The 26066-nt window shown below is 39.7% G+C and overlaps 2 protein-coding genes across 2 annotated transcripts in view; both read right to left on the minus strand.

The window, feature by feature from the left end:
* Positions 1 to 26066, minus strand: part of DCHS2 (dachsous cadherin-related 2) — a 266320-nt gene that overhangs the window by 121074 nt on the left and 119180 nt on the right. The window contains exon 4 of the mRNA XM_044930576.2: positions 2185 to 2421. Coding sequence (XP_044786511.2) covers positions 2185 to 2421 — 237 coding nt within the window. The remainder of the gene's footprint in view (positions 1 to 2184; positions 2422 to 26066) is intronic.
* LOC102398887 (small nuclear ribonucleoprotein Sm D1-like) lies at positions 9010 to 9587 on the minus strand. Its single transcript, XM_044930578.1, has one exon. It carries the CDS (start codon positions 9570 to 9572, stop codon positions 9267 to 9269), a length of 306 nt encoding a protein of 101 aa, XP_044786513.1. The 5' UTR covers positions 9573 to 9587; the 3' UTR covers positions 9010 to 9266.

Genomic DNA, 26066 nt, shown 5'->3' on the forward strand with positions numbered 1-26066 from the left:
CTGCCTTCAATCTTTCCCAGAATCAGGGTCTTTTTCAATGAGTCTGCTCTTTGCATCAGGTGACCAAAGTATTGGAACTTCAGATTCAAATCAGTCCTTCCAATGAATATTCAGGATTGATTTCCTTTAGGATTGACTGGTTTGATCTCTTTGTGGCCCAAGAGACTCTCAAGACCCTTCTCCAACACCACAATTCAAAAGCACTAATTCTTTGGTGATAAGCATTCTTTATGGTCTAACTCTCACATCCATATATGACTATTGGAAAAGCCATAGCTTTGACTATACAGATCTTTGTCAGAAATGTAATGTCTCTGCTTTCTAATATGCTGTCTAAGGCTGTCATAGCTTTTCTTCCAAGGAGCAAGAGTCTTTTAATTTCAGGGCTGCAGTCACCATCCACAGTGATTTTAGAGCCCCCAAAAATAAAATCTGTCACTGTTTCCATTATTTCCCCATCTATGTGATGGGACCAGATACTGTGATCTTCGTTTTTTGAATGTTGAGTTTTAAACCAGCTTTTTCACTCTCCTCTTTCAACTTTACAGAGAGGCTCTTTAGTTCCTCTCTGCTTTCTGCCAAGGGTGGTATCAACTGTACATCTGAGCTTATAATTTCTCCTGGCAATCTTGATTCCAGCTTGTGTTTTAACCAGCCCAGCATTTCACATAATGTACTCTGCATAGAAGTTAAATAAGCAGGGGAACAATATACAGCCTTGACCTACTCCTTTTCCAATTTTTATCAGTCCATTGTTCCATGTCTGGTTCTACCTGTTGCTTCTAGACCTGCATACAGATTTCTCAGGAGGCAGGTAAGATGCTCGGTATTCCCATCTGTTTAAGAATTTTCCAGTTTGCTGTGATCCATACAGTCAAGATTTTAGTGTAGTCAGTGAAGAAGAAGTAGATGTTTTTCTGGAATTCTCTTGCTTTTTCTATGATCCAACAATATTGGCAATTTGATCACTGGTTCCTCTCCCTTTTCTAAATCCAGCTTGTACATGTGGAAATTCTCAGTTCACGTACTGTTGAAACCTAGCTTGGAGGATTTTGAGCATTACCTTGCTAGCATGTGAAATGAGTGCAATTGTGCAGTAGTATGATCATTCTTTGACAATGCTCTTCTTTAGGATTGGAATGAAAACTGACCTTTTCCAGTCCTGTGGCCACTGCTGAGTTTTTCAAATTTGCTGGCATACTGTGTGCAGCACTTTCACAGCATCATCTTTCAGGATTTGAAATAGCTCAATTGGAATTCCATCACCTCCACTGTCTTTGTTCATAGTGATGCTTCTTAAGGCAGACTTGACTTCGCACTCCAGGATGTCTGGCTCTAGGTTAGTGATCACACCATTGTGGTTATCTGGGTCATTAAGATCTTTTTGTATAGTTGTTCTGTGTATTCTAGCCACCTCTTCTTAATAGCTTCTGCTTCTGTTAGGTCCATACCATTCCTGTCCTTTATTGAGCCCATCTTTGAATGAAAGTTTCCCTTGGTGTCTCTAATTTTCTTCAAGAGATCTCTAGTCTTTCCCATTTTATTGTTTTCCTCTATCTCTTTGCATTGTTAACTTAGCAAGGCTTTCTTATCTTTCCTTGCTATTCTTTGGAACTCTGCATTCAGATGGGTATATCTTTCCTTTTCTCCTTTGCCTTTCACTTCTCTTCTTTTCATAGCTATTTGTAAGGCCTCTTCAGACATCCATTTTGTCTTTTTGCATTTCTTTTTCCTGTGGATGGTATTGATCACTGTCTCCTGTACAGTGTTACAAACCTCCATCCATAGTTAGTTCTTCAGGCACTCTGTCTATCAGATCTAATCCCTTGAATCTATTTGTCCCTTTCACCGTATAATCATAAGGTCATACCTGATTTAGGTATGATTTAGGACATACCTGAATGGCCTAGTTGTTTTCTCTACTTTCTTCAATTTAAGTCTGGATTTTGCAATAGGAGTTCAATGATCTGAGCCACAATCAGCTTCTGGTCTTGTTTTTACTGCCTGTATAGAACTTCTCCATATTCAGCTCCAAAGAATATAATCAATCTGATTTCGGTACTGACCATCTGGTGATATCCATTGTGTACAGTCGTTTCTTGTGTTGTTGGAAGAGGGCATTTGCTATGATCAGAAAATGTTCCAATAATGGGTTTCAATGTAGCATAAGATGTAAATACTTACTCAAGGACTCTTTAGCTTTCACTGTTCCCACAGGACTGTCTTCAGCCACATCTTCATAAACAGAGAAAGTGTACTTAGGCCTTTCAAATTCAGCAGGTGCCAGAGTCGTCTGGAGAATATGTATGGTGACTTCAGCATTAGTGACAGATGTGAGCCCACCACCATCTCGAGCACAGACCATCAGCAGAAGTGTGGTGGATTCCAAATGACTAAGAGTTGATGTTAAGTAAATAATCCCTGATAGGAGAAGGAGAGAATTAAAAGGCAGATAACATGCAATAAATACATACAAGCACGGTTACACTGACCTGCTAATGCTACTGTGATGGCTGCTACTTGAGCGGGCCACGGTGTGCTCAGTATTCAGTAAAACATTGCTCTGCATGTGTCTGTGAGGGTATTTTTGGGTGTGACTGAGTCGAGCAGATTGGCCTCCCTGCTGTAAACAGGCCTTATCCAGTCACATGAAGGTCTGACTAGAATAAAAGGGCTGGTCCTCCCCCAAATAGACGAGATCCCTCTTGCCTGACTACCTTCAGCTTGGCACAGTGCCTGTTTTCCTTTCCTTTCGAATTGAACCTAGACTTCCTGGCTCTTCCTGAGTCTTGAGACTGCCAGCCTCAGCCTCGAGCTACACCGTGGGTTCAGCAGGTCTTGAGTTTATCAACTCATCTGCAGATCTGGGGGCCTGTTAATCTGTGTAATCTTTATAATCACAGGCCCAATTCCTTCAATAAATGTACACACACACACACACACACACATATATACACATTTTCATATTTATATATGTCCTTTTAGCTCCATTTCTCTGGGGAACCCTAATACATCCACTTTCCAATCAAAGAACTTGAGAATATTTGCAAAATGATGGTCCAAATTCCACCAAGTAAGCAATATTTCCTAGAGCTTAAACTTTAAGTCATCTTGGAAATACATCAGTTAACCAGGAAAAAACAAACTGTTGCCTTCATGAGGCCTTACTATCATATCTGCAGCCTGGGATGAGGAACAAGCAGAGTACATCTCATAACCCAGTGTAGTCTAGGCTAATGCCAGGTTGTCGGGTGATCACCATCTGTCCAGGCACCAGACCTTAAAGCCACAGATGAGGCTGGAGTCTTATCTTCTGGGGTATCTGCCATAGCAAGACCAGAGGGCAGCTCTTTTTCAGGGAACTCCATTCTCTTCGTTAGTGAGAGAATAAAATATTAATGGGTGTGGGGAAGAAAACTTCAAGAAACACTAAAACTGTTAGGTAGGAAGTTAGGCATGAGCAATGAGGGGTTGCTGGCTGAAAGGGATGCAAGCTCACAGATATGCTACAAAAATAACCACAGAGACTTTTCCAACTCCTGCAAATATACCCTAGAGACACAGTGATACAAACTTACCACAGGGGCTTTTCCAAGTAACCTTAGGCAACTAAGGGCCAACCAAGGGCTCACAAATATTCTACATCTGATTATAACAAAGACTGAATTATGGGAAGATATAAACAACACAGCCTGCTATTATATAACTTGCAATTGTCAATTGGCTTTGAGCGCATGCTCATTTGCATTCCCTTTCATTGACTGGTAGTAGGCACAAGCCCTATTTTGCACAAAGCATAACCCAAAGGAGGAAACATGAAGTATAAAAAAGGGGAAGCTAACAGGGAAAAATGGCACCCCACTCCAGTACTGTTGCCTGGAAAATCCCATAGATTGAGGAGCCTGGTAGGCTGCAGTCCATGGGGTCGCTAAGAGTCGGACACGACTGAGCGACTTCACTTTGACTTTTCACTTTCATGCACTGGAGGAGGAAATGGCAACCCACTCCAGTGTTCTTGCCTGGAGAATCCCATGGACAGAGGAGCCTGGTGGGCCACCGTCTATGGGGTCACACAGAGTTGGACACGACTGAAGCGACTTAGCAGCAGCAACAGGGAAAAAGAAGACTCCTTTGAGGTCAGCCTGCTCCCATATCTTGGGAATGTCTGTCTAACAAAAGATTTATCTGCTTGAGGTGAACTGAGCTATAGTTTGTCTGTTGTTTTAAACACTTTAGACTACTGTTCCAAATCTTTGTTGCAATGAGGCAAGAATCAAGGAAGAAAAATAAACCGACCTGACAAAAGCATGAGGATAATTTAGGCGTATACACAGAGTGCTTGTGAGAGAAGAAGGTGTAAATGGTTAAGTTGAGGAGAGATCCAGTAGTGCTGAGAAAACCAATCATTTGAACACTGACACAAGCTCCCTTAACCAATAAACCTTGACAAGCCACCTGTACAAACCCACCCACAGGGAGGAAACTCCACAATAAAGAGAACTCCACAAACTGCCAGAATACAGAAAGGACACCCCAAACTCAGCAATATAAACAAGATGAAGAGACAGAGGAATACCCAGCAGGTAAAGGAACAGGATAAATGCCCACCAAACCAAACAAAAGAGGAAGAGATAGGGAATCTACTTGATAAAGAATTCTGAATAATGATAGTGAAAATGATCCAAAATCTTGAAATCAAAATGGAATCACAGATAAATAGCCTGGAGACAAGGATTGAGAAGATGCAAGAAAGGTTTAACAAGGACCCAGAAGAAATTTAAAAGAGTCAATATATAATGAATAATGCAATAAATGAAATTAAAAACACTCTGGAGGCAACAAATAGTAGAATAACAGAGGCAGAATATAGGATTAGTGAATTAGAAGATAGAATGGTAGAAATAAGTGAATCAGAGAGGACAAAAGAAAAACGAATTAAAAGAAATGAGGACAATCTCAGAGACCTCCAGGACAATATTAAATGCTACAACATTCAAATCATAGGAGTCCCAGAAGAAGACAAAAAGAAAGACCATGAGAAAATACTTGAGGAGATAATAGTGGAAAACTTCCCTAAAATGGGGAAGGAAATAATCACCCAAGTCCAAGAAACCCAGAGAGTCCCAAACAGGATAAACCCAAGGCGAAACACCCCAAGACACATATTAATCAAATTAACAAAGGTCAAACACAAAGAACAAATATTAAAAGCAGCAAGGGAAAAACAACAAATATCATACAAGGGAATTCCCATAAGGATAACACCTGATCTTTCAATAGAAACTCTTCAAGCCAGGAGGGTATGGCAAGACATACTTAAAGTGATGAAAGAAAATAACCTATAGCCCAGATTACTGTACACAGCAAGGATCTCATTAAAATATGAAGGAGAAATCAAAAACTTTACAGACAAGCGAAAGCTAAGAGAATTCAGCAACACCAAACCAGCTCTACAACAAATACTAAAGGATAGTCTCTAGAAAGGAAACACAAAAAGGGTGTATAAACTCGAACCCAAAACAATAAAGTAAATGGCAAGGGGATCATACTTCTCAATAATTACCTTAAAGGTAAATGGGTTGAATGCCCCAACCAAAAGGCAAAGACTGGCTAAAAACAAGACCCCTATATATGTTGTCTACAAGAGACCCACCTCAAAACAGGGGACACATACAGACTGAAAGTGAAGGGCTGGAAAAAGATTTTCCATGCAAATAGGGACCAAAAGAAAGCAGGAGTAGCAATATTCATATCAGATAAAATAGACTTTAAAACAAAGGCTGTGAAAAGAGACAAAGAAGGACACTACATAATGATCAAAGGATCAATCCAAGAAGAAGATATAACAATTATAAATATATATGCACCCAACATAGGAGCACCGCAATATGTAAGACAAATGCTAACAAGTATGAAAGAAGAAATTAGCAATAACACAATAATAGTGGGAGACTTTAATACCCCACTCACACCTATGGATAGATCAACTAAACAGAAAATTAACAAGGAAACACAAACTTTAAATGATACAATAGACCAGTTAGACCTAATTGATATCTATAGGACATTTAACTCCAAAACAATGAATTTCACCTTTTTCTCAAGTGCACACAGAACCTTCTCCAGGATAGATCACATCCTGGGCCATAAATCTAGCATTGGTAAATTCAAAAAAATTGAAATCATTCCAAGCATCTTTTCTGACCACTGTGCAGTAAGACTAGATCTCAATTACAGGAGAAAAACTATTAAAAATTCCAACATATGGAGGCTGAACAACACGCTGCTGAATAACCAACAAATCACAGAAGAAATCAAAAAAGAAATAAAAATTGCATAGAAATGAATGAAAATGAAAACACAACAACCCAAAACCTGTGGGACACTGTAAAAGCAGTCCTAAGGGGAAAGTTCATAACAATACAGGCATACCTCAAGAAACAAGAAAAAAGTCAAATAAATAACCTAACTCTACACCTAAAGCAACTAGAAAAGGAAGAAATGAAGAACCCCAGGGTTAGTAGAAGGAAAGAAATCTTAAAAATTAGGGCAGAAATAAATGAAAAAGAAACAAAAGAGACCATAGCAAAAATCAACAAATCCAAAAGCTGGTTCTTTGAAAGGATAAATAAAATTGACAAACCATTAGCCAGACTCATCAAGAAACAAAGGGAGAAAAATCAAATCAATAAAATTAGAAATGAAAATGGAGAGATCAGAACAGACAACACAGAAGAACAAAGGATCATAAGAGACTACTATCAGCAATTATATGGCAATAAAATGGACAATGTGGAAGAAATGGACAAATTCTTAGAAAAGTACAACTTTCCAAAACTGGACCAGGAAGAAATAGAAAATCTTAACAGACCCATCACAAGCACGGAAATTGAAACTGTAATCAGAAATCTTCCAGCAAACAAAAGCCCAGGTCCAGATGGCTTCACAGCTGAATTCTACCAAAAATTTAGGGAAGAGCTAACAACACCTATCCTACTCAAACTCTTCCAGAAAATTGCAGAGGATGCTAAACTTCTAAACTCATTCTATGAGGCCACCATCACCCTAATACCAAAACCTGACAAAGATCCCACAAAAAAAGAAAACTACAGGTCAATATCACTGATGAACATAGATGCAAAAATCCTAAACAAAATTATAGCAATCAGAATCCAACAACACATTAAAAAGATCATACACCATGACCAAGTGGGCTTTATCCCAGGGATGCAAGGATTCTTCAATAACCGCAAATCAATCAATGTAATACACCACATTAACAAATTGAAAAATAAAAACCATATGATTATCTCAATAGATGCAGAGAAAGCCTTTGACAAAATTCAACATCCATTTATGATAAAAACTCTCCAGAAAGTAGGAATAGAAGGAACATACCTCAACATAATAAAAGCTATATATGACAAACCCACAGCAAACATTATCCTCAATGGTGAAAAATTGAAAGCATTTCCCCTAAAGTCAGGAACAAGAGGGTGCCCAATTTCACCATTACTATTCAACATAGTTTTGGAAGTTTTGACCACAGCAATCAGAGCAGAAAAAGAAATAAAAGGAATCCAAACTGAAAAAGAAGAAGTAAAACTCTCACTGTTTGCAAATGACATGATCCTCTACATAGAAAACCCTAAAGACTCCACCAGGACATTACTAGAACTAATCAATGAATATAGTAAAGTTGCAGGATATAAAATTAACACACAGAAATCCCTTGCATTCCTATACATTAATAATGAGAAAATAGAAAGAGAAATTAAGGAAACAATTCCATTCACCATTGCAACGAAAATACTAAGGAATATATCTACCTAAAGAAACTAAAGACCTATATATAGAAAACTATAAAACACTGGTGAAAGAAATCAAAAAGGACACTAATAGATGGAGAAATATACCATGTTCATGAATTGGAAGAATCAATATAGTGAAAATGAGTATACTACCCAAAGCAATTTATAGATTCAATGCAATCCCTATCAAGCTACCAACGGTATTCTTCACAGAGCTAGAACAAATAATTTCACAATTTGTATAGAAATACAATAAACCTTGAATAGCCAAAGCAATCTTGAGAAAGAAGAATGGAACTGGAGGAATCAACCTACCTGACTTCAGGCTCTACTGCAAAGCCACAGTCATCAAGACAGTATGGTACTGGCACAAAGACAGAAATATAGATCAATGGAACAAAATAGAAAGCCCAGAGATAAATCCACGCACATATGGACACCTTATCTTTGACAAAGGAGGCAAGAATATACAATGGATTAAAGACAATCTCTTTGACAAGTGGTGCTGGGAAAACAGGTCAACCACTTGTAAAAGAAAGAAACTAGAACACTTTCTAACACCATACACAAAAATAAACTCAAAATGGATTAAAGATCTAAACGTAAGACCAGAAACTATAAAACTCCTAGAGGAGAACATAGGCAAAACACTCTCTGACATACATCACAGCAGGATCCTTTATGACCCATGTCCCAGAATATTGGAAATAAAAGCAAAAATAAACAAATGGGACCTGATTAAACTTAAAAGCCTCTGCACAACAAACGAAACCATAAGCAAGGTGAAAAGACAGCCTTCAGAATGGGAGAAAATAATAGCAAATGAAGCAACGGACAAACAACTAATCTCAAAAATATACAAGCAACTTCTATAGCTCAATTCCAGAAAAATAAATGACCCAATCAAAAAATGGGCCAAAGAACTAAATAGACATTTCTCCAAAGAAGACATACAGATGGCTAACAAACACATGAAAAGATGCTCAACATCACTCATTATCAGAGAGATGCAAATCAAAACCACAATGAGGTACCATTTCACGCCAGTCAGAATGGCTGCGATCCAAAAGTCTACAAGCAATAAATGCTGGAGAGGGTATGGAGAAAAGGGAACCCTCTTACACTGTTGGTGGGAATGCAAACTAGTACAGCCACTATGGAGAACAGTGTGGAGATTCCTTTATTTATTTTGTGTGTGTGTGTGTTACATTTATGTTTATTAAAAACTGCTACAAACAAACAAAGCCTGTACAAAAAACTTGAACATTCTTCCCTGTGAAACAGTAAGCTCCAGCAACATTATAGCTTAGGACTTCACGTTTCTCTGCCTTGGCCTTAATCTTCCTCTGTCAGGTATCCGTCTTCCTGCCCCACTACTTTGAGATAGTAGTCTTGAGAGACATTATCGCCTAGGACCCCTCTGCCTCAGCCTCAGCCTCGGCCACGTCCTCTTCCTCAGCCTCGGCCTCTTCCTGCAACAGCTTCCCTTTTCTTAGACTTCACCTTTGGTTCCACATCCACGAGTAGTGTATCCAGAGGTAAGCTGTCTGGCAGAATAAAATACCGAATGTTATTTCCTCGAATACTCAGTGTTTCCAGCTGTACAGGTTCTCTGTTCTTCAGGGTCATTTTCACTGCTTTAAGATGTGTGTTCATACTGACATCTACACCTGTGATTGTTCCGTGGACTTGTGTTCCATTCTTTAATTCAATGGTTACAGTTTCGTAACTCAATTTCATCAAAAATCTCATGAGCTTCATCCTAGAGGCGCTGTCACCCCTTCCGCCAGATAGGACACGAAATCTGACCACCGAGAGCCAAGGTTGGGCGTATGAATGGCCAGAGATTCCTTTAAAAACTGGAAATAGAACTGCCTTAGGATCCATTTATCCCACTGCTGGACATACACACCGAGGAAACCAGAAGGGAAAGAGACACGTGTACCCCAATGTTCATCACAGCACTGTTTATAATAGCCAGGACATGGAAGCAACCTAGATGTCCATCAGCAGATGAATGGATAAGAAAGCTGTGGTACATATACACAATGGAGTATTACTCAGCCATTAAAAAGAATACATTTGAATCAGTTCTAATGAGGTGGATGAAACTGGAGCCTATCATACAGAGTGAAGTAAGCCAGAAAGAAAAACACCAATACAGTATACTAATGCATATATATGGAATTTACAATAACCCTGTATACGAGACAGCAAAAGAGACACTGTTGTATAGAACAGTCTTATGGACTCTGTGAGAGAGGGAGAGGGTGGGATGATTGGGGAGAATGGCATTGAAACATGTACAATATCATATATGAAATGAGTCGCCAGTCCAGGTTTGATGCACGATACTGGATGCTTGGGACTGGTGCACTGGGATGACCCAGAGGGATGGTATGGGGAGGGAGGAGGGAGGAGGGTTCAGGATGGGGAACACGTGTATACCTGTGGAGGATTCATGTTGATATATGGCAAAACCAATACAATATTGTAAAGTTAAAAAATAAAATTAAAAAAAAGAAAAAGAAAACCAATCATTTATTATTGCCAATACCACCTATTGGTGTGTTAGTGTGGAAACACAAAAAGAAGTCTAGTATAACCAGTTTAAGAAATGAAAATGTTAGTTGTATTTAACAAAAAAAGAAACACACACATAAAATGTTAGATGCATTTACATATAAATAAATGTGGCTGAACCATAAGGAGTCTATCACAACACAACTAGCTTTAAGCATTAGTTAAATGAAGGCCTGACTACTGCAATTTTGCCAGTTTAAGAGAAGCTGGCAAAAATATCAGATGTGTTTGTTTTCCAGGCATTAAAAAAAAACTGACACCCATACAATTTCTTTCTTTTTTTTAATCAAATCTGCCCTGTTATAACTCCAATGCCTCGTTTCAATGTTCATTAGAAATTTATGAATTTTTCTTATTTCTCCTTGGCAAACACATCATCTATCAGTCAGTTCAGTTCAGTCGCTCATTCGTGTCTGACTCTTTGCAACCCCATGAATTACAGCATGCCAGGCCTCCCTGTCCATCACCAACGCCCGGAGTTCACTCAGACTCATGTCCATCGAGTCGGTGATGCCATCCAACCATCTCATCCTCTGTCGTCCCCTTCTCCTCCTGCCCCCAATCCCTCCCAGCATTAGAGTCTTTTCCAATGAGTCAACTCTTTGCATGAGGTGGCCAAAGTACTGGAGTTTCAGCTTCAGCATCATTCCTTCTAAAGAACACCCAGGGGTGATCTCCTTCATATGGACTGGTTGGATCTCCTTGCAGTCCAAGGGACTCTCAAGAGTCTTCTCCAACACCACAGTTCAAAAGCATCAATTCTTTGGCACTCAGCTTTCTTCACAGTCCAACTCTCACATCCATACATGACCCAATCATGTATGGAAAAACCATAGCCTTGACTAGACGAAACTTTGTTGGCAAAGTAATGTCTCTGCTTTTGAATATGCCATCTAGGTGGGTCATAACTTTCTTTCCAAGGAGTAAGCATCTTTTAATTTCATGGCTGCAATCACCATCTGCAGTGATTTTGGAGCCCCCCAAAATAAAGTCTGACACTGTTTCCCCATCTATTTCCCGTGAAGTGATGGGACCAGATGCCATGATCTTAGTTTTCTGAATGTTGAGCTTTAAGCCAACTTTTTCACTCTTCTCTTTCACTTTCATCAAGAGGCTTTTTAGTTCCTCTTCACTTTCTGCCATAAGGGTGGTATCATCTGCATATCTGAGGTTATTGATATTTCTCCCAGCAATCTTGATTCCAGCTTGTGCTTCTTCCAGCCCAGCGTTTCTCATGATGTACTCTGCATAGAAGTTAAATAAGCAGGGTGACATATAAGTTAAATAAGCAGCCTTGATGTACTCCTTTTCCTATTTGGTACCAGTCTGTTCTAACATGGTACCATGTCCAGTTCTAACTGTTGCTTCCTGACCTGCATACAAATTTCTCAAGAGGCAGGTCAGGTGGTCTGGTATTCCCATCTCTTTCAGAATTTTCCACAGTTTATTGTAATCCACACAGTCAAAGGCTTTGGCATAGTCAATAAAGCAGAAATAGAATTTTTTCTGGAACTCTCTTGCTTTTTCCATGATCCAGCGGATGTTGGCAATTTGATCTCTGGTTCCTCTGCCTTTTCTAAAACCAGCTTGAGCATCTGGAAGTTCACAGTTCAGGTATTGCTGAAGCCTGGCTTGGAGAATTCTGAGCATTACTTTACCAGTGTGTGAGATGAGTACAATTGTGCGGTCATTTGAGCATGGCTTTTCTTTGGAATTGGAATGAAAACTGACCTTTTCCAGTCCTGTGGCCACTTATGAGTTTTCCAAATTTGCTGGCATATTGAGTGCAGCACTTTCACAGCATCATCTGTCAGGATTTGAAATAGCTCAACTGGAATTCCATCACCTCCACTAACTTTGTTCATAGTGATGCTTTATAAGGCCCACTTGACTTCACATTCCAGGATGTCTGGCTCTAGGTCAGTGATGACACCATCATGGTTATCTGGGTCGTGAAGATCTTTTTTGTAGAGTTCTTCTGTGTATTCTTGCCACCTCTTCTTAATATCTTCTGCTTCTGTTAGGTCCATACCATTTCTGTCCTTTATCGAACCCATCTTGCATGAAATGTTCCCTTGGTATCTCTAATTTTCTTGAAGAGATCTCTAGTCTTTCCCATTCTGTTGTTTTCCTCTATTTCTTGCATTGATCACTGAGGAAGGCTTTCTTATCTCTCCTTACTATACTTTGGAACTCTGCATTCAGATGCTTATATCTTTCCTTTTCTCCTTTGCTTTTCACTTCTCTTCTTTTCACAGCTATTTGTAAGGCCTCCCCAGACAGCCATTTTGCTTTTTCACATTTCTTTTCCATGGGGATGGTCTTGATCCCTGTCTCCTGTACAATGTCACGAACCTCTGTCCATAGTTCATCAGGGACTCTCTGTCTATCAGATCTAGTCCCTTAAATCTATTTCTCACTTCCACTGTATAATCATAAGGGATTTGATTTAGGTCATACCTGAATGGTCTAGTGATTTTCCCTACTTTCTTCAATTTAAGTCTGAATTTATACATCATCAGTAACCAAAGCTAAATATCTCCTCAGACCTGTGCCAGGCACAGCATCTCCATTTTCTTATCTGACATGATTGTATGTCATTTCACTTGCAGTTCCTTTCTCCTGAACATTGTCCAAACTGATCTGGGAACACATGGTTCCAGATGCAATCTGACTACAACTAAGAAGAGCAGAAACATTTTTTTACTGGAATACTTATAAAATAGTAATGTAACCAAGTATTATCACACCCACATTTGCAGTCATGTCAAAATTGGGGTTTCATACTGATTTGCTGGTCCACCAAAACACTCAATATTTCTGTTATTGATTAGCTTCAAACTTTATTTCTTTAAGAAAGTCTATCCTTGATTAAAAAATAAAACTCAAATAATGCAAAAGTATCAATCTACAGAAGAAAATGAAAAATCTCTCTAACCCAATTATCCCCTATTCTCTGGGTATATAGTATCCTAGAACTAACTCAATTTTAATTATTGGACATTTAAAGGCTTTTATATTCCACACTGATGGGGTCATTTCCATTACGACAATTAAAAGATTAATGCCTGCTTCAAGTAGACCACAAGCTGGTCTACCTGCTTTCAGACAGACTGCTTCCATATTATTTTTCATATTTGTATTAGAATAGTCTTCCTAAAATCCAAATCTTGACTTATCAGTGCTTCTCCCAGTTTTCAGGGAAAGTTTAAGTGCCTTATTGTGATAACCAAGCTGCTCAATTAATACTCTTCCATCTCTGTGGCTCCATCTCACCACTCTCATTGTACAGGACCTCGGCACAGAGAACTATATCTAATTTCCAGAATAGATCTTGTTCTTTTCTATTTGGATTGCTGCATCCCCTCCCTGGAATAACTTCATTTTCTCTGGCAATGATTTCTACTCACATTTTAAAGCACAGCTCTAGGTTCAGCTGGCACAGGGGACCGTCTACCTCCCACCCTGCTTCAGACACCGCTCCTCCAGGACCCTGCAGTGGCCTGAGTACATGTGCCCTTAACACATGTGCCACATTGTACTTAACTTTTGTTTAATTGGAGGATAATTCCTCTACAATGCTGTATTGGTTTCTGCCATACAACTGTCATAACTATATATTAGTATATATCCCTTCTCTCTTGAGCCTCCCTGCCATGCACCCCCATCCCACCCCTCTAGGCTGTCCCGGAGCACCAGGCTGGGCTCCCTGTGCTATACAGCTGCTTCAAATTAGCTATCTGCTTTACACATGGTAGTTTATATAACTACCTTACACTTTAATTAACGGTGTTTGTCTTTCTTATCATTCATTCACTTATTCATTATTTCACTTATTCATTATTTACTTGTGGTTTAAAAATCAAAAGACAACATTTTGAAAATATATAAAAAACAGTTTAGTATACATAATAATGCAGAGATCTATAACTAAGATGAAAAGATACAAATAAACCAAAAGTTAAGGTGAATAAGGGCAGATAATTCTTATAAGAAAGAATAAAGCATAAATAAATATGATAATGCTCAAACTCATTAAACATAACAGAAGTACAAAACTAAAAACAACTACCTCCTATTTTCATCTCTGCTGCTGCTGCTGCTGCTGCTGCTAAGTCGCTTCAGTTGTGTCCGACTCTGTGCAACCCCATAGATGGCAGCCCATCAGGCTCCCTGTCCCTGGGATTCTCCAGGCAAGAACACTGGAGTGGGTTGCCATTTCCTCCTCCAATGCGTGAAAGTGAAAAGTGAAGTCGCTCAGTCGTGTCCGACTCTTAGTGACCCCATGGACTGCGGCCCACCAGGCTCTTCTGTCCATGGGATTTTCCAGGCAAGAGTGCTGGAGTGGGGTGCCATTGCCTTCTCCGATTTTCATCTCTAATGTTGGGTAAAACTTTTAGGTAATATTTTGCCAGATTAATAAAGGATGTGGTATCAACATACACTTTGCAAAAGACACTTTGGCAATATTTATCTAATGGTAAATTGTTCTTATTCAAAACTTAGAAATCTACCCTGTACTTACATAAGGGCTCTGAAATAGGAAGTCCTTTGCAATATTGCAAATGAATTTAATATCTCTCAAGGAAATAATAAATGTTTAAGTCTATTGTAATATATTAATACAATATAGTAAGAATACTCCATAGCACCCAAAATGTATAAAGGAAAGATACACATTTTCTTTTAAGAAGATTTTACACGCTGCTGTTGTTGCTTAGTTGCTTAGTCATGTCCAGCTCTTTCGTGCCCCATGAACTGCAGCCCACCAGGCTCCTCTGTCCATGGCAGTTTCCAGGCAAGAATACTGGAGTGGGTTGCCATTTTCTTCTCTGTTACATCGTATATTTTATACAAAAAATGAGTTGTAAAAATGAATGTATATATAATTCAGTATGTTTAAAAAAAACTTAGTACTCAAACATTTAAACAATGTATAAGTATACAGTGTATTTCTACTGTAAAAAATTCAGGAAGTGTTAAATGAGAATGTTAGATTATAGAATAATACGTAAACTATAAACACTAACATATATACTTTGGATGCACACACACATGCAAAGAAATATGCACACTGGAAAATATGGAAAGATCTGAACAACTATAAAGATAGCCCATCTATATGAGTTGAGATTACAGGACAACTCACAATACTTCTTACGTTACTATAGTTTTAAAGAGCATATGTGCTATGGACTGAATTGTATCCATCTTCAATATGTTGAGGGTCTAACCCCCAGCATAGCCATATTTGGAGCAAAGAAGTAATTAAGGTTAAATGAGGTCATCAGGGTGGATTCCTGATCCTACTGATTCCTAATCCTAGGGATTAGTGTCCTTACAGGAGAAGAGAGCTCTGTCTCTCTCCCATCATGTGAGAACACAAGAGCCCTCAACAGGAGCTAAATCAGCCAGGAACTTGGTCTCAGACTCCTGAGAGCCCAAGCTAGGGCTTCTCTGGTGGCTCAGACAGTAAAGAATCTGCCTGCAATGCAGGAGACCAGGTTTGATGCCTGGGTCAGGAAGATCCCCTGGAGGAAATGGCAACCCACCCCAGGATTCTTGCCTGGGAAATTCCATGGATGGAGAAGCTTGTGGGCTACGTTCCCTGGAGTTACAAAGAGTCAGACATGACTGAGTGACTAACACTGACTGAGCCCAAGCTAAGGCAATTAAGTTTGTAAGTAGAAATTTTACATATGTGTGTATATATAAGATAGTCATAAAAATATGTGTTTATTACAAAACATTATTCTACCTCTGTTTAGAGCTTGTATACTTGCATACCATAATGAAGCTTTACACTGGACATTAAAACATGCATTTTAAAATAACTGTGCAAAAGTCTTTTCAAAAATAGGATTCTTATTCTGTAAAAAGCTTCAAGGATGTGCAAGAATGGAAACATCAGAACTATCAAATGAAGATATTTAGGAGAGCTGTATTCAATTAAATGAATCCCTGAGGTTGAGATAAACATGACCTGTAGAAATTACCTATATAAAAGTGATTGAACATGTGATTCCCAGATATAAACAAAAATAATGTTACCAATGCTCAAATTACTAGCAAAATGTGTCCCAACAACATATGGTAAATTGGGAAATGTAATAAAATAAATATCTGTACTATATTCACTCTGCTAGTTGAAAGCATTATATCTGGTGAGAGTAATCTAGTGTTCAATGGGCCTCATCCCCAAATTCCAAAACTGGTGTTTTAAATTGAGATAATTTGATAATGAGATTTGAAGTCTCAAAGGTTTGACAATGGGGACCAAAAAGAACACATAAGTTGTCTGTGGTTTTTATTAGTCTATGCTTCATGCCACACAGAATGGTATTCCATGTGGCAAGATTAATTTTCTTATTTTCTAACAAAATTTCACTGATAAATGTCCATCTCATTTGTTATATTATAGATTCTCAACAAATTTGAAGGAAAGGAAAAGAGAAGAGAAAAGGAGACACTGGCAAATACAGACAGCTGTACAAATATAACTTTGTCAAGAACCTTCACACTTAAGAAATATACACTCACTGATCAACAGCTAAATGCCAATGAAATGAACTGGTTAGACCTGGCAGCTAAGGCGCTGCACGATGTTAGCTCTTACTACGAGGGCTTAGCTTGCATGCCTGCTACGTTGCTTCAGTCATATCCAGTGCTTTGTACCCTGTGGACTGTCTATGGGATTCTCAGGAAATAAAACTGCAGTGGGATGCCATCTCCTACTCCAGGGGTCTTCCCGATTGAGGTATCAAACCCACATCACTTACATCTGCCACATTGGCAGGAAGGTGCCTCACATACAGCAGTCATTCACAGACATGAACTCACTGCTGGGCAGTGGCAAGCGACCCACTTCCCAAAGGGAAGGGCCTTGTTGAGAAAACATTTTTCACGCCTTTTAAAACAAATAACACTGTATAAGAGCCTGACCATACAAGGTAAATATTTCTAGTTTTAGCTTTTCAAAAGGTTTTTAAAAGAAGATGCCCATTATCTTACTACTTCAGGTGTCATTTCACAGACATCTCAGAAGTATGGCCTTTGCTCTAGGGCGTCTGCACTAAGATAGTTTACATTCACATATATGCATACACTTATATATATGTCTGTATACATAGATACATACATATCTATATATACTTACATATACTTGTATTGTGTATATATATTATATATATAAAATATATAAATGTTAATCTACTCAAAACTCCTCTTCAATGATGGGATGGTCAGTTTTACATAACAGGAAATATTTTCAACAATACCAAGTGCCAAGTACTGTCTCCATACTATCACAAATTGCACTGACTTCCGTGAATGCCCACAGAAGCATTCAGGCATTCACCTAAGTCTATCATGGATCTACCTCCTCATCTATAAATTAGGATGATGATAATCACCCAGCAATCTCAGACACAATTAGTTACTCTCTGAAAATGTCCAATTCCTGTATTAACTATTTTAAAAAGCCCCAAATTTTAGGATTTCTAAGATTTTTCAAAAACTCTTATTAAACAAAAGCATGATACTCCATTAAGGACAACCACTCGAGAGGCAGCACAACTGATAAACACACTTGTCTGGATGTGCATGACAAAACAGTGTGACAGAAAGCCCTGAGGGCCGCTGGGTCACTATCAGTAGATGTGCATGCTTACATCTTCATATCTTCTTTTGTGTATTTAAATATACGATGGGTACTTGTGTCAGTCAGGAACCAGTCAGGGAAACAGAAACCACGCTGAGAATGTTAGAGACGATACAATAAAAAGAACCAAAGACAGCTGTGTGAAGTGACAGTGTTAGTCATTCAGCCATGTCCGACTGTTTGCAACCCCACGGACTGTGGCCCGCCAGGCTCCTCTATCCATGGAATTCTCCAGGCAAGAATACTGGAGTGTGTTGCCATTCTCGTCTCCAGGGGATCTTCCCAATCCAGGGATCGAACCTGGGTCTCTTGCACTGCAGGCAGATTCTTTACCATCTGAGCCACAGGCAAGCCTGACCACACATGTATGAGAAGCTAAAGCTGTAAGAAGGGGAGAATGAGCAGCACTGCATGAAGCAGTGGGCTTTTCCAGGGCTGCAAGGACAGAGAGGAAGAGGCAGTGGTACTACCCCTACCTCAAGGGAGAGGAAGAGCTCTGGGGTGGTGCTGCTCGGATGGTACCCAGTGCCCAGGGCACCTCTTTGCAGCTGATATTCAAATGCCTGAGAGAGTGACTCACAGCTGGTGTTCAAAACTTCAAGGGCAAGGCCAGCAGGCGCTTAGATTGCCTTTGAGAAGTCACACTGAGGGTAGTACTCACCACCCCAGGACACACTGCAAGGTCAGGGCAACTGACGGGCGCTTCTGAAGGGAACGCATTCTCATACATGGGAAAAGGAGACACTGATGATTATATACATAATCATCAATCATAAGACATTTTTTAATAAGGAGAAACAAAGATAAAATCTTACAGCAGCAACAAGAGAAGAAAGACTGAGAACCTATAATGGACTAATTCTTTGACTTCTCAATGGCAATGACAGAGGTCAAAGGATAAAGCAATATTGTGAAAGTTATGGAAGAAAACAACTGCCTATTCAAAATTTTCTACTCAGATAAGCTATTTTAAAGTATGAATACTGGATCAGTCAGAATTCTTCAGAGAAACAAAAACAAATAGTGGAAATGATAGAGAGAGAGACAGCGATGGAAGAGAGAAGACAGGGAATGAGGGGAAGAAGGAATAGAGGTAGAGAGACTAGAGAGATTTAAGGAACTGGCTCATGTGGGGGTTGGCAAATCTGGAATTCAGGGCTGGCCAGCAGGTTAGACATTCTTGCAGGAGTTGATGTCACAGTCTTGAGTTGGAATGCAGCCTAAAGGTAAAATCCCTTCTTCCTGGGCGTATATCAGTATTCTCTTTGAAGGCCTTCAACTGATAAGATAAGGCCCACTCATATTATGGAACATTTTTTGCTTTACCCAAATATTACTTAGTTAAGTGTGAATCACATCTTAAAAACTCCTTCACAGCAATATCTAGACTGGTGTTTGATCAAAAACTAGGTACCATAGCCTAGTCAAGTTGACACATATAATTAATTATCACAAGCATAAAATAAGGCCAGGACAGATAGACAATTTACCTCTTACAAATCATCACTAAAAGAATTACTAAAGGGAACACTGTTTTGATACTAAATACACTGACCACTTCCTCCCTGAAAGCAAATGCTGCCAGAAATATAAAAATTTATCAAATATATCCTTTTAAATACAAAAAAAATTGGCAGTAAAAACAGTAAAATATTAAGTGATGCACCTAGAGTGCATACAGCATGAATTCAGCTTTGAGCTTCAGAGTGTTTACCAAACCCCAGTGTCCTTGAATTTTTATTTTAATGACTTTGTGGAACTCAGGAGGCAGAAGATAAGACCAGGGCCTTTGGGGATGAGGGCAGTGTGGAGAGGGAGTGTTTCACAGGAGTTCCTCCAATAAAATTAGATGCACAAAGCTTTCAATGTAAAAGGGAGCTAGGAATAAACCCCTGCCTGCTGAGTGAAAATTAGCGACTTGAAACCTGGTGTCCTAAACAGAGGAGTAAAAATGTCCTTCGAGAATTCATAAACCTAAGCCAACCTTCACAGTAGTTTTTAGCCTGAATTCACAATAAAGGATGATATGAAAAATTTCAAGTCAAGACTTTAGTTGAAAACAATATAGATTTGTCCTTCCTTAGGGTGTTTAACCTCTTGAGAAACCTGTATGCTGGTCAGGAAGCAACAGTTAGAACTGGACATGGAAAAACAGACTGGTTCCAAATAGGAAAAGGAGTATGTCAAGGCTGTATATTGTCACCCTGCTTATTTAAGTTATATGCAGAGTACATCATGAGAAACGCTAGGCTGGAGGAAGCACAAGCTGGAATCAAGATTGTGGGAGAAATATCAATAACCTCAGATATGCAGATGACACCACCCTTGTGGCAGAAAGTGAAGCAGAACTAAAGAGCCTCTTGATGAAAGTGAAAGAGGAGAGTGAAGAAGTTGGCTTAAAGCTCAACATTCAGAAAACTAAGATCATGGCATCCGGCCCCATCACTTCAGGGCAAATAGATGGGGAAACTGTGGAAACAGGGGGTGGCTTTATTTTTGGGGGCTCCAAAATCACTGCGGATGGTGACTGCAGCCATGAAATTAAAATATGCTTACTCCTTGGAAGGAAAGTTATGACCAACCTAGATAGCATATTCAAAAGCAGAGACATTATTTTGCCAACAAAGGTCTGTCTAGTCATGGCTATGGTTTTTCCAGTAGTCATGTATGGGTTTGAGAGTAGGACTATAAAGAAAGCTGAGCGCCGAAGAACTGATGCTTTTGAACTGTGGTGTTGGAGAAGACTCTTGAGAGTCCCTTGGACTGCAAGGAGATCCAACCCGTCCATTCTAAAGGAGATCAGTCCTGGGTGTTCATTGAAAGGACTGATGTTGAAGCTGAAACGCCAATACTTTGGCCACCTGATATGAACAATTGATTCATTTGAAAAGACCCTGATGCTGGGAAAGATTGAGGGCAGAAGGAGAAGGGGATGACAGAAGATGAGATGGTTGGATGGTATCACCGACTCAATGGACATGGGTTTGGGTAGGCTCCAGGAGTTGGTGATGGTCAGGGAGGCCTGGCATGCTGCGGTTCATGGGGTCACAAAGAGTCGGACATGATTGAGGGACTGAACTGAACTGAACTGAGGGTGCTTAGGCAAGGGAAACACAAATACTCTTCAGAGGAACCCAACTTCATCCCTGGGGTTAAAAGAATTCTCTCAGGTAAAGATTCAAGCCCACAATAGAAAATCACACAACATATGAGGAAATATGTTAATATGAGTTAGACTCATTACTACCAGCAGATTTGGACTGGGAAAGACTTTAAAATGGACAAAATGCTCTAGTTAAAAGAGAGAAATCACCCAACTATATGTTGTTTATAAGAAACACAACTGAAACCAAAAGATACAGACAGGATGTGAGTGAAAGATAGGTGACTATATGTTGCCTCCACCCTCACGCCCCTTCCCTTTTACAGTCTATCTGATCCATGCCAGCCCCTTGCTCTTGGACCAGAGCCCCTAGCTCTGGTTATGCTATAATCTTATTTTTGCCTTTCCTAACAATTTCATGGATTTGATTCACAGTCCTTCCTACTGCTTAGAGTTCTAAGCATTTCTCTGGCTTCGTACTGGGCTCTTCTTACAGTCTCTGAGAGATCTCAAAGGGTGTCCTGGGCCACCTGCATCAAAATCACCTAAATTACTTGTTTAAAAAAAAAGATTTTCAGGCTCTTACCTAGATATCCTGATGTCTAGAAAGATTATTAAAATTAAAAGACTCTTGCTCCTTGCAAAGAAAGCTTGGACAGCAAAGAGACCAAACCAGTCAATCCTAAAGGAAAACAACCCTGAATATTCATTGAAGGACTGATGCTGAAGTTGAAGCTCCAATACTTTGGCCACCTGATGAGAAGAGCTGGCTCACTGGAAAAGTCTGAGACACTGAAAAAGACTGAAGGCAAAGGAGAAGAGGATGGCAGAGGATTAGATGGTAAGACAGTATCACCAACTCAGTGCACATGAATCAGAGCAAGCTCAGGGAGATAGTGAGGGACAGGGAAGCCTGGCATGCTACAGTCCATGGGCTTGCAGAGACATGACTCAATGACTGAAAAACAGCAAAAAAGAAATATTATAGAAGTGGGAAAGCATGCTGGAATTGAATTTCTAAAGATCTCTACTGGTAATTCTCATGTGTTCTAAAGTTTGAAGACCACAGCTATATATTATTTCCATCAAAATATTCATATGTTTCATGACTTCAAGAGTTACTTTGCTGGAGTATCTCCCCACGTCCTCTCACCTGAATTAAGTTCTATACCTCTTTCTAGGTGGCATTTCCTCTGGGGTATTTGTCAATTTGACATCAGTTGGATCATCTATCATTCAGTTAAAATTAAAGAATTGTACATGACTTATCCTCTTTCATTAATAAATCAATCATCATCTCTATATCATTTTCTTCTTAAAATATTCTCAGATTAGTTCTTTTCTATTTTTATTACTATCTCCTCAGTACAAATTTTATCATGCTATCCCTGGATAATAATAGTAACATGCTATTATTAAATATTTTCTGTTAATAAATATATATATATATTCCCTGTTCAAATTTTCTAGTCTTTTAATCCAACCAACACACTACTTCCAGGGAAATTTTTCTTAAATATCATCATGGCATACTGACGCTCAAAACCCTTATCTTGTGTATTTCCTATATTTAAACTTTGTCATGATTTAAAATTCCTTCATTAAACCACACCCACTCAGTGTAGCTCTGGATCATCATGTAGCCCGTCTCTCCACCCCAGACACCATCATCTTGTGTTGTCATAAATATATGTAACAAGTATGATAGCAAAGCACAATTCATGGCATGCAACCATAGAGGGCCTTTATTCTTTTCTATTTTAATTTATTTTGTATAGCTAACTATTCTTCTCCTGACCCTATGTGAAAATTCAGGAAGCTCCTGCCTCCTCCAGAATCACTAGCAACCAATTAAAATTCTTTTTGTTACATTAAGTCACAGAACAGTCTCAGTTTAATAAATAGAGTATAAATGTCCATGGAATAATCAAAACTCTAAGGTTGAGTTCAGATGGGGAAAAGAATCTGACAAAGAATGGATATATGTGTAACCGCATTACTTTGCTGTACACCTGAAATTAACACAACTGTAAATCAACTATGTAGTTTCCCTGTTGGCTCAGTGGTAGTGAATTTGCCTGTCAATGCAGGAGACACAGGTTCAATCCCTGGGTCGAGGAAATCCCCTGGAGAAGGGAATGGCTACCCACTCCAGTATACTTGACTGGAAAATGCCACAGACAGAGGAGCCTAGCAGACTACAGTCCATAGGGTCGCAAAAGAGTCGAACACGACAGCGACTAAACAACAACATAAATGAACCATGAAAGTGAAAGTCTTAGTCGTTCAGTCATGTCCGACTCTTTGCAACCCCATGGTTTGTAGCCCTCCAGGCCCCTCTGTCCATGGAATTCTCCAAGCAAGAATACTGCAGTGAGTTGCCATTCCCTTCTCAGGGGATCTTCCTGACTCAGGGATTGTACCCAGGTCTCCCACATTGCAGGCAAATTCTTTACCATCTGAGCCACCAGGAATTATCAACTATACTCCAATAAAATTAAAGATAAATAAACAGCTGTAATTTAAGGGAAAAAAAAAGTTTAGGTGAGGCATGTGCTACAGGTCAGAAGTTGTTAGCTTCTTCTTTCTTTCCTCCCCTAACTCTCCTCCTCTTCCTCATCTTGCTAACGTGAGCTCCTGAACCATCTAGGAGCATCTGGGCAAAGGAGGGGACAGGAGAGCAGCAAAAGCATTCTCGCTGGGCAGCTGCCAACTGATGCTGGAGCGCCAGTTCTCTCCCGCCCGGGCAGCTGTTTAAAAGCCACTTTCCATCACTAGTGCTTGCATGGCTTTTGCGGGGAAAGCTTCCGTTTGCTAATCTGAGGCTGCCATAATAGACGTGAGCACGTCCCTCTTCAGACGCACTGCTTCCTCATCGCCTGGAAAGCAGGCACGTCTCAGACCCCTAGCCCTGGCCTCTGCAGGCAGGACTGAACCCCACCCCAGCTGTCTCCACCACAGAGCCCATGCCCAGTAGACACTAGTCAGCACTCTCAGCTCCACAGACAAAGGTTGCAGGAATCCCTCCTTTATTCCACTGTCTATCATTCCTGCTCTAGATTATTCAGTGAGAGACACCCTTGATTGTCTTTGAAATGTATCTTTTAAAATATGCTAAACTAGAGCATAGCCAACAATCCCAGTAAAAGTAGGAGAAAGAGAGGTAATCGTTAGCACACATCCAGATCAGGCCATAGAACAGCGAGAACAGCCTTCAGGCGTTTCCCTCCTGACGTCAGCAGAGCAATGCAGGGCGCAGTGAGTCGGCAGGCCTCCACAGCTTTGTTCTTCTAGCAAGGACGTCCTTAGGATGGAGAAGGCCCGTCAGGTCATTTTAATCTGGTACCACTAACTATTAACATTACTGCATTCCCTTCTTTAAAAGTCAGTGTTATCTGTAATTCCCCAGACTGATCTGACTCTCTCCACAGTGTGCCTGAGTACAGAAAGCAGGCTGCACACGAAGCCTCAAGAACCCCACTCCTGTGACAGTCACGCTTTCTCACTCTAACTGGATAATGGGCATTCAGTTTGATGCAGCAACAGAAAGAACTTGCCTAATACAAGCCTGAAGATAAAATAACTTAACTGTGGACGTCCATCTGTTAAAAACTAAGAGCCAGATAGCTGAGCTTCTTTTGATCAAACACTACCCTACTGTGTGTAGCCACACTCTCAATATTTGACATTCGGGATAAAATTATTAAGTTTCTGGTCTTCTTCTACATGTGTTTTCTTTCTACATTTCCACATATGTTTCCATAGATTTCTGTACTGTGGTATGGACTACCTATTTCATTTCTAGTATTAAACTTTAAAAATTAATGTACTTTCCTAACACGATTTTTTACATTTATTTATTGAGACATAATTGATCATATACTATTGTATTATCTTTAGATGTACAAATTAGTGATTTGATATATAGACATATATGCATTGTGAAGATGAATATCAGCAACCATCACATACATATTTACATTAATAAACTTTTTCTTATGATAAGAACTTTTATGATCTACTCTCTTAGCAACTGTCAAATATGCAATATAATATTGTTAACTACAGTCACCATGCTGTACATTACATCCCCAGAATTTATTTATCTTATAAATTTAAGTTTGTACCTTTGGACCCCTTTCACCCCTTTCACCTGCCCAACCCCTCCCTTCTCTGGCACCCACCAATATCATCCCTGTGTATTATAAGGACTATTATTGTCAGTTCAATTGGACTACAAGCTTTTTTGTGGCAACAGTTCCATCTCAGTCTTTCTTTTTCATTTGACAACCACATACTTTGTACCATCTACATCCCAGAACGGAGCTAGTAACCAGAAAGGGAGCCAGGAACGGAACAGACAGTGTCGGTGGGCCATAGACAATCAAACATTCACAAAACATGTGATTATAATATAAAGAGAAGCTGCGCTAGAACATAAACTGGGCGCCTGTTTTAACGTGCTTGAGGAAGGGATTGTCAGAAAAAGCATCCATGGAAAGGGGACCTATAACTTGAGCTCTGAAGGATGAGTTAGGCCATTAGCTGGGCGAGGATGTGTGTGTGGGAACAGAAGAGGAGAGAGAGTCGTCCAGTGTTCTGGGCAGAAGGAAAGACATGTGATGTGCCCAAGGAGGGAAGCACACGAGCTCAGGGAAAGGAGGTGAAGGAGCAAGAAGGAGGAGGAGGAGGAGAAAAAATAGTAGCTGGTGTAAGGAACGAGCACAGAGACTACGGGATTATTGGAACTGAGGCCACAGGGAAAGCAGGGCAACTCATAAAGAGCCTGGGAGACCATAACAAGGATTGGCTTTTGGCCAAAGAGCCATGGAAAGTCACTGAAAGATTTAGGCATGGGAGTGAGATAACGAAATTTGTCTTTCTATATTTGGACAAGGTCCATTTTGTG

The sequence above is a fragment of the Bubalus bubalis genome, chromosome 17 (genome assembly GCF_019923935.1).
Source record: "Bubalus bubalis isolate 160015118507 breed Murrah chromosome 17, NDDB_SH_1, whole genome shotgun sequence".
Classification (NCBI taxonomy): Eukaryota; Metazoa; Chordata; class Mammalia; order Artiodactyla; family Bovidae; genus Bubalus; species Bubalus bubalis.

Excerpts from the sequence above, each read along its gene's own strand:
- LOC102398887 (XM_044930578.1), bottom strand. The coding sequence starts at position 9,572 with ATGAAGCTCATGAGATTTTTGATGAAATTGAGTTACGAAACTGTAACC.